Raw genomic sequence first — 10119 nt, forward strand, 5'->3', positions numbered from 1 at the left:
CTGCAAACTGTAACCGCTCCACCTCTCACAGCGGGAGGATAACTCCGGACATGTTCTGTGCCTCAGCAACGGCCGCAGGAATCAACATGTGCCACGTAAGAAAAACACACTTTCCTTTCTCATAGAGGAGTGGGAAATTAAATATATATGTATATGTTATAGTTTATATATTCATTTATATATGAATTATTATTAGAATTTTTACATTTTTTGTGGAAATACATTAATATTATTTTATTTATCTATTCTTAATTTAGTATTTTTCAGTATTCTAATTTATTCAGTATTTTTTATTGTATGTATTCTTTAGATGCTTAATGTATATACTGTATATATTCTCTACTGTGTGTATTTATATATTTCCTGTTTTTTTTCTTTTTTTTATTGTATTTTTATTATATTTTTAACTTGTGTGTGTGATACCCGTTTACTTTCTGCTGCTGTGCCAAAACTATTTCCCAATTCGGGATGAATAAATGATATCACATTTTGTATCAATGAAGACACTAAGACGTTTCACAAAATGCAGTTTATTTGATTTGTACAGGAAGTCCCAGATGGTTGCAGTGTGATTGCCGCGGGGTTAATATGTTTAGGCGTTAGCTGTAAATACATTCTTTAAATAAAGCCGAGTAATCCTGTGGAAATGTACTCCGAACGAAGAAAAACAAACGCTCTTTATAATCTCATATTTTCCGGCACAATTCAATTTTTCTTTCACAAATTGCACTTCCTGTTCTTCAAAGAGGCCGATGCATTCCCATGCTCTTGGGTAACAAGCTTCGAGGCTCCGTCAAAGAAGAAGTGCATTATGTTGTGGTCATGGCAACAGCTTTAGAAAAATAGTTACACACGCACTCAAAACAAACCGCTCATACACTCAAATCAACAATGAATGCAAAGTCAGAGTGCTGAGGTGGCAGCTGACCATGATATCATGTTTCATTTATACTCCTGAGAAAACCTTGGAAGACCTTTTAATGCTGAATAAAAAGCATTTCTGGAAGAGAGGTGGAAGAAGAACTGAGAACATGTTCTTAAAGAGGCTCTTTTAAGCTAAACGCTCACCTCTTTTCACCCTCTGTTTGAAACCAGAGCTCCGTCTGCTCTGATCGGTTAGCTGGCCGGCTCTGTTGTGATTGTTCAACCGCTTAGAGATGTCCCGCCCCTTAGCCTATCGCGTACAATGTGTTGGAGCGCTAGCAAATAGAAACACAAGTGTTACCAGTGATGTCACTATGTTCAGAAAGTAAACAAAGGAGTCCAATGGAGGCGCTTTAGGCAGGGGGGGGGGAGAGAGAAACTTCCACTGAAGGAAACACAGGGATTTTAGTCTTTGCAGACCAGTAACATGCACAATAAACTAACACACTACAGGAAAGGGAAAGCATAAAAAAGCCCCTTAAAGTATATTTTGATGATTTGTACTTTACTTGAGTATAATTTTAAATGCAGGACTTTTACTTGAGTGTTTTTACAGTGTAGTATTGCTGCTTTTACTTAAGTAGAATATGGTGTTCTAGCACTTATCTATAGTCTGGTTTATAAAAATATCACTTGTGTTTCGTCTCAGACTGACAGCGGTGGCCCTCTGGTGTCCCTGAAGGACGGAGTATGGTGGCTCATAGGGGACAATATTTGGGGAGAACACTGCAAAGAGCCGAACAGACCAGGAGTTTATGGAAACGTAACATACTTCCTGGACTGGATTTATCATCAGATGAAGGTAAAAAAAAAAAAATTATTTCTACAAATATCATCCATCTTCTCCCGCTTATCCGCGTCGGGTCGCGGAGGTAGCAAACATCAGATTCCACTAAATGCTCCATGTTCTGTTTGTCTAATATACAGGGCTAATATCTTCACTTTGTATTCTCAATTCAAGCAGAGTTTATATAATGTGTTACTAATCTTTATTGGGACTTTAAAACAACTTTATCCCTACTGGAACTCATTTTTAAATATATTTTTTCCTCAACAGAAGCATCAAGATGGCTGATCACGGAACCAACGATGAACCATTTCAGATACATTTTTGTGCAGAGAAACTTTTTTTAATCAGTCTTAATATGTGTATCAGAAATATAACTTATTGCCTATATATTGCTGTTCTTTCATAATTTAATGCAGAATGTTTTTGCTCTATATGAAGAAGCTCAAATTAACAATGTGTTCTTATCATTTCTTAAATGTATTTCTTTCTTCTATTTTGTCTTTAATTAACAGTTATTATGTTTGTTCCATTTTTATATATTTTTGTGAATTTTGAAGATTTTTTTTTTGTGTAAATATTTTTGTGTCATGCTTTTCCGGTTATTATCCGTCCCCTTGTGTGTTATGAAGGTTTTTATACATGTAAACGGTCTGCAGAGTCACAAACCCTCAAAGTACACCCTGTAGCGAGTAAAACTCTAACACAGAAAGGTGCTAGGGGAGCTTCGCTGCGGCGAAACCAACTGTGTAGGTGCACCGCGTTTGGTGGTGCGGGTGCTAGTGGAGCCTCGCAGATGGGGGTGCTGCAGCCCCCTCAGCATCCCCTCCTTCCCGCGTCCATTCGCGATGTCTCGCTGTCTCGCAGACCCCACGCAGCAAGCAGGAAATGAACTCAGCTCACACTGTCTGCTCCTCGCAGCAGCGAGCCGCGCAACGTCCCGCCAACACGGCACCCAGACCCCACGCAGCATTCTCATCTGTTTTCATTACTGGTGTCATTTTCTGGTTGGTAACAAACGCCATGGTAACATATTATTACTGATGTTCCGCTGTAACGGTGGTGATCTCATCAGAACAGAGTGGGCGAGCTGACCAATCAGAGCACAGTGGGCGAGCTGACCAATCAGAGCACAGTGGGCTCATAGGGAGGGGGAGGGGCAGGAGCTCCAACAAGCCGTTCAGGACAGAGAGTGAATACACATACTATACAGAGATGCTGTATGAGAAACCAGTGTGAGTTTGGAAAATTGCACAATATAAATCTATTCTAGTAGACCTCAACAATGGAATTATGATCAGTAGAAATGGTCATGACACGGGACCTTTAATATGTATGTTAGCCATTAAATGTAAAAACCACAAGATTTCTCTCACAAGTCACATCAAACTTGTCCCCACTGTCTCCTAAAGGATGCTTTTGTTCTTGATTTTTCTCACACAAAGACATCTTTATTCATTTATTACATTACATTTTTGATTTGGTCACAAGTGTTTGCGGCACAAGCAGGATTTTGGCACCAAAGATATCACTTATAAATAAGCCAACATTCAAAGACAACTTTGAATTTTGAAAGACATTGAGATCTACTGTAGCATGCGTCATATTTACTCATTAAAGTATACGTATGACCTGTCACTAGTCTAGTGTAAAATGACACCTAATGTTTTATTGCTCACATCAGCACAGCTAATCGTAGTCCACTGAAGGAGTGTGTGTTTGTCTCATATTCAAAAATAATGTTGCCTCTAATTGTAGTGTTTGTATAAAATAGAAATGCAGTATAAATACCTACAGAAGTGTCTAAAAATTAACGATTTGGGATTACAATACAATTACATTTAAATAAACGTAGACAGAATTAGTAGTACAATTAAATTGCATAACAGATCAAGAAATACTGATCTCTAGTTTCATTATACACTTTTGATTGACTTAAGAAACAAAGTGCATTTCAGCAGATGACGTCTCCAACAGCTGATTGTGTGTATCTGCAGCCGTTTCTCAATGTTGAGTACACCTGCTGCAGAGCCACTATTTCAACTATACTACGTCATCGAGTGGCGCCGAATGCTGGGTCCTTCGGCGCCACTCGATGGCGTAGTATTAGTTGAAATAGTGGCTCTGCAGCAGGTGTACTCAACATTGAGAAACGGCCAGTGTGTGAGCAGAGACTCAAAGGCACTACAGGATCTGTAAACGTGTGAACAAATATTCTTCTAATAACAGTGATCGTTTGAGCAGCTTTTCTCAACTCCAACACACACAGGCAGGCTTTCAATTTAACCTAACTTCAAAATAGAGTGGTCCGTATAGACGGAAAGGGGTCCGCATTTCACCACCTCCGCTTTACTCAACAGCTGTTGCTAACGAGTGTCTAAATGTGACGACTAAACGTCATCACAACGAACATTAGCCGCCTTTAGCTTAGCGATGGGAAGTCATGTGACCGTACTGTAGTTCCTTTATTGCCTAATGTTAGCTTTTTACTTCAGAAATCACAAAGTAGAGTTAATATTTCTGCAAAATCCAATGAAAAATCGAACTGCTTTTTGAAGAGGGAGCCCTTTGCCATGCTAACTTCTTGGACAGCCTACAAAAAAAACACAATTCCTGCACCACTTTATATAAGAAGGCACCAGAAGCATTCCTTCATTGATCACACACTGTAGTAAATCAGACTGAGAAGGCACATTGTTGCATTTAGACATGAACAAAACACTGTTTGCCTAGAGAGACAAAATCAGTAGTTATAAAATTGTTCAAAATGCATCAATTGTTGGTAAGCATCTTGTGATTGTCTGTGAGGAAGATGTCCTACATTTCCCAGAATACCTTTTGAGAGGTCTCAAGAAAAAAAAGCATGAATTTGATTTTAGTGCTCTTTCAAACTGCACTCAAATTGAGTCCGTGTAGTTGCAATACTGAGAGCAAACAAGAGTTTCCAGGTGAGAAAAAGCAACTCATACCCATCAGTAAAAACTGTCCTGTAGCTACAAACGTTATGAACTTTTAAAGCTGCAGTCGCTGTGGAAATTGCATATTTTCTTTGTCACATATGACGTGTTGTGAGAACAAGAAAGAGGCACCATCAAAGAAAACATTTGAACCATGAAGACCACAACAGCTGTTTTTAGGCAATGTTTTTAAGACAATGTTTTTGTGATGGATTTTCCCATCAGGGGTCAGTTTATCTGTCTGTGTGTACCTCCATGGGGTAAAACTGAAGAGTGCAGTTTAGTGTCAGTCAGGCTTTCGGCGGCGAGCGTCACAACTTTCTCCGCCTCCGTGGATTGTGTGTGTTGCTCGCTGCTCCTCGGCCCGTTCCCTCTCAGTCACTTGATGCGGTGTCGGACCAGCGAGGACTCGTCGGTGATCTCCCCGGAGCGCGCTCTGCAGCGGCAGGGCAGCACCAGCAGCAGCAGCAGCACCACCAGGATCACCGCGCACACCGCCATCAGGGCGTAGGAGATCATCCAGAGGAGGGGCTCCTTCTGAGGCCCCACGGAGCAGTTAGACGCCACGTCTGCTGCTGAGAAGGGCCCCGCGATCTCTGAGAGGGCCACCCCCCCGCTCACTGAGGAGGAACACAGGATAGGAAAGTGTTAAAGAGCCCCTATTCTTCTTTTGGGGGCGTTCCCTTTCCTGTAGTGTGTTCTATAGGTTTGTGATGTAAATAGTCTGCAAATGCTTAAATCCCAAAGTTCCCTCAGAGGGAGTTTCTCTCCGAGGCACTCCTCCCAAAGTCTGTCATAAATGTTATCCAGTTGTAAGACTGTCATGATTTAAGTTTTTTACATTTTCATGGAAGCAAGCTGAGGACATTTTAGCACAACTCCAACCCCTTTGAAACATCAGTTGCATGAGCCGTATCTCAAAAACAGATTTTGTTTTATGTGAAACTGCTTTATTCAGTGTTTTTATTAATTAATCTTAACCGGGAGAAGCTGACTCCAATGGCGGTTAAGACAAAAACTCCCATGCTTCTTCCTGATACCCCCAGACACTGACTATTGCACTATATAATTAGTACAATTTCAGTCCTAAATACAGTTAAACAAATGTATCTCAAACATGTGCATACTGCATACATATCGTTTTTTGTAAAACTAAATGAATAATCGCTCTCATGATATTTGTGGTAGCTTTTTCATTTAAGGGTATTTGTTTTACTCAAAGGCAACTCATTAACATTTGAGGATGAGAAGAACAATTATTTTCTTTTGAGATTTAACCAGCCAGTACAGAAATGAAAGCTGGCAACCCTCCTGTCACAAGCCTGCATCCTTCAGTCTGTTTGCTTAATACGGAACAAAAGTGATCTTTGTACTTTAATAAAAGAGAGGAAAGCCTCGCCCAAGCTTATATTTACATAGAAACACAGGAAAGCTGCTAAGGTTTAACATTTACTTGATTAACAGGATATACTCAGGGTTATGGTCAGTGAACCTGCGAGTACTGGTAAATAATACATTCTACTTCTCCATAAGTAACCAGTTGAACAAGGCACTTCACAGCAAGACTGTAAAGTGTGGGAAGTTAAAGAGGACATATTATGGTCATTTTCCACAATCCACAATCTGTAATACTTCATGGAGAAAAACCCTCTTGTTGGCAGATTACCATTCTAACCATATTTTGATATACACAATAACCAATTAGTTTAATTTACAGTTTTGGGAATCATTAAATGATCTGTTTTCCAGACCCTTTATCTCTTATCAATAGTCGTCTCATGTACCCTCACCTGCACAGTTACTGAGAGCGAAGCCCACTCTCCGCTGGGCTCGGTCAAACACCACGTAGAAGCCCTCCATAACGGTGGCACCGATCACCAGGCCATTGGCTGACGACGACAGTCCGAAACGAAAGCAGTCCAACGTGCCGTCCACGTCTGTGATTGGCTGGATGTACAGCTGCGAGACGACAGAGGAGAATGAGTACCGAAGAAGAGGGTTTGTGTCCCTCGGGGTGATGGGATGTTGTGTCTATCCAGGTACCTGAGGCAGGATGGTGATGCGGAAGGACTGGCTGGTGTTCGTGGCCCTCAGGTAGATGGATAGTTTGGGGAAAAACCTCCAGGGCGTCTCTCCCTTCAACCAGCACGCATACTTTCTGCCATCCCAGAACCCTGATGAAAAGTCCTGGATCTGAACCAAAGAGAAACAACACGGGAACAGAGGGAGACAGAAGGTCAGTTCAGCAACAACACAGGCTTTCTGTTTCCTTTCATTTACCCACTTGGGATTCATCTGCAAGGTCCATTAATTAAAATGTTGCTTCAAGCTTCCAATGAACCTTGGGCTCTGTTTGTGTGCAGCTACAAAAAGGCGAAATATGTGAAAAGCAGCTGGAGGAGGAAAAACAACAGGCATACACACACATATTTTTTACAGCGGGAAAACGTGTGATCCTTCCCCTCAAAGCTTCTGCGTCCTTGAGCGCTGAGCGTGAGCTATCCTCCCCTGCATCGCTTCCCTCTGACAACACGTTTCATCCCTTACCAGAGAGGTGCGTGTGATGGCGTCTACCACCGCGTTGAAGACGTTGACAGGAAGACGGAGCAGTGTCGTCCCGCTGTCGACTATAGCTTTGTCCGTGTTGTACTGAAAGAGACGGAGCAGTGCAGTGTAAGAGCAGTTCAGTTCAACCGGCTCCTGAGGGGGAGGTTATCACAGAGTAACCCTCCAAACCATGGTTACTCTTGATACAATCGACTTGTCTGCTTTAAGGAATGCATTAGTTTGAACTGTACCTCTCTGCAGTCCAGGTCCAGATTCTGGTCGCCCACCTCCAGCTTCAAAACCTCCACCTGATAGTACCACTCCTCTACGATGGGGGTGTACCACACGGACCCCTGATACAGAGCCGGCTCAGCCCCGCCTATGATCTGAGGAAGAACAAAATATGCGTCAAAACCATAATATATAAAGAAAAGTCGGTGCTATTGATGTGAGTCTGTCTGTCAGAACAAGCAGCACGTATGCATTTACATTTTAGGACAGGAATATAGGCTCCCGATCACCAACGTGAAACAGAATGGTTGTCACGGTAACAACGGTTGCCCTCCTCTCCACTCGTGTTTTTAGACATAAATCTAAATAAGTATTATTAAGTGTATATAATCCCTCTACAGTTTAAGAGAATTCATAAACCCAAGCTCCCTGCCATGTGATCCATCTGCCTGAGTCAGTGGGTCACCTGCTGGAGTATTACAGTGACAGACCTGCTCTCAGCAGGATGCTATCTTAGCTTAATTAGCTCGACTCTAACTACACCGGGCCTGCAGGAGAGGAACCACACTGAGGAGGACAGCAGCTTTTATGTTTTAGAGATCTAACAAAAGGTGTTTCTTAAACCAAATGGACGTGCTTGTCCTTCACTGCGAATGCGACCCAGGTATCCACCAACTTGCTTTTTAAACTAATGAACCAACAGCACTAACGAGGGTATGGCCCATTTGAAGTGAGTATGATGTATGCATTTTTCTTGTTGTTCCGAGTTTGTATCTTGATGGTTAACTGCACTTATTGTGAGTTGCCATGTATGCTGTTGTGCAATTTTAAGATACCTTATATTCTGCTGGTTAGATTTACCTTTATTAATGCAAAAATAATTTCTTCTTTATTTTTACATTTTGCATTAATAATCTCAATCACCATAATACTTAGTAACTTTAAAATGATGTAGTGAAGTTTACTTCCAATATGATGTTCCACAGACTGTTTGGGTCAGAGGTTTGTTCTTTGTGCAAACTTTACAGTCATACCCAGCCCCTCCTGACTACTCACAAGACTGCCTCCTATGGGGTCCGCTGTGCTGCTGGCTGACAGCCCAGCACCGCACATCTGGAGGGAGAAGATGTCTGGGATTCCCAGCTGCTGCACCAAGGAGTCGAAGAAAGGCTCCACGGACGAGTCAGGCTAGATGAGAGACAGTGTGAAATAATTAACTCATGTTATAAGATGTTACATTTTCCTTTTAAACCAGAGCCAAGTCTGCTCTCTGTCTCGGTTGCGATTGGTTAACTGCTTAAGTATGCCCCTAAGCCTATCACCTGCAACGTGATGGAGCGTTAGCTAATCGAAGTTCTGATTGAAACGATATTCTGACCACATGTGTACGATGGTGTGAGGATGCTCTCCCTGCTGTTAGGTTTTCATGTCAGTGTTGTGTTATCATGTCATGACCAGACGTCTCAGGAAGTTTAACCTGAGGAGACGGCAGCAGCACCAAGTGATCAGCGTGCGTTTATCTGCCCAGCGGTCACTGGCATGTGGTCCTAAAAGTCGCTGTAGTCGGCACAGAATGAAAGAATGCATTGTGCCGGTTTACGTCATTACAGTCTCTTCAACACTAAATATCCAAAGCACACGCTGGGCAAAGCAACTTAAACTGGAAATCTATATTAAAGAAAAAAATGTAATTAATACGCCTTGCAGCTGAAAATCATAAACACAAAACTGTTTCTGTTGTCCTGTGAAAGGTCCCTGACTACACCTGGATAAGATCTCAGTTTAAAAAAGTTATTCATGTTTAACAGACATGTGTGACAGCAGGAAGTCATGACATAATTCAGAATTAACTTAAAAAAACAGATTTTATCGAATCACTTTTTGTTATGCTCTCTGTGTGCTCACTCTTAAGTTTTCAATGTGTCTGTTACTTCTGCAAATAGACTAAATGTAGTAGAATAAACCGTACATGCTTTCTTTTGATGGTTTGACCAGTGCATCTGCAAATGACTCTTACCGGGGTGAATTTATACTGTCAGTGTTGATTGTAAATCAAAGTATCAGCTACTCTACATTTTAAAATCTCTTACCCGTGCCAGCATGGGGTAAGCCAGACCCAGGATGCCCTGCCAGTTGATCCCGGGGAGGAAGAAGCCTTCGGAGGACAGGATGGCAGCGATGTTGATGATGAAGGTCCCGTTGGGGCCGTTGGGGATAGAGACGCGGTCGATGCCCAGTTCACCTTCCCAGTTTCCCTGCGTGTATCTGACACCCACAGTCCGGCCGACTGACTGGTATGTACTGGAGCTGAACACAGGGGCAGACATGAGAACAGTTATAAAGGCCTGTGGTAGGGAGCTAGAACGCTACATTTGACGTATTCAGGCTTTGGGAGTAACAGATGACATGTACGGTAAAAGGATCACGCAATCAGGATACAAACAAGCTAACTGTATTCCTTTACAGTTACATCAAAGAAGATGTAATCAGATTACTGCTTCATTTCTTAAAGGTCCCATGTCATGCTTTTCTGGTTATTACCCGTCCCCTTGTGGGTTTTTATAAACGGTCTGCAGTCACACACCCTCAAAGTACACCCTGTAGCGAGTAAAATTAGCACAGAAAATACCTGTCTATGCTGCCCCAGAACGCCTCGTTGGAGATTTCTCTTTT

The 10119-nt window shown here is 42.0% G+C and overlaps 1 protein-coding gene and 1 long non-coding RNA gene across 2 annotated transcripts; one reads left to right on the forward strand and one right to left on the reverse strand.

Moving 5' to 3' along the window:
• The first annotated feature begins 6 nt into the window (after nucleotides 1–6).
• On the forward strand, nucleotides 7–2250 carry LOC104967122 (uncharacterized). Its single transcript, XR_800729.1, has 3 exons — nucleotides 7–95; nucleotides 1574–1726; nucleotides 1982–2250. It is a non-coding gene; the product is annotated as an uncharacterized lncRNA (long non-coding RNA).
• Nucleotides 2251–4339: 2089 nt separating this feature from the next.
• Nucleotides 4340–9791, reverse strand: bace2 (beta-secretase 2; the record flags this gene model as incomplete). The annotated part of the gene is made up of 7 exons (XM_010796545.1): nucleotides 4340–5288; nucleotides 6459–6627; nucleotides 6712–6861; nucleotides 7216–7317; nucleotides 7467–7601; nucleotides 8503–8634; nucleotides 9537–9791. Coding segments are annotated over 7 exons (1185 nt in total), but the record flags the coding sequence as incomplete, so codon positions are not given.
• Nucleotides 9792–10119: the final 328 nt, after the last annotated feature.

The sequence above is a fragment of the Notothenia coriiceps genome, unplaced genomic scaffold (assembly GCF_000735185.1).
Source record: "Notothenia coriiceps isolate Sejong01 unplaced genomic scaffold, NC01 NC01_scaffold00002332, whole genome shotgun sequence".
Lineage (NCBI taxonomy): Eukaryota > Metazoa > Chordata > Actinopteri > Perciformes > Nototheniidae > Notothenia > Notothenia coriiceps.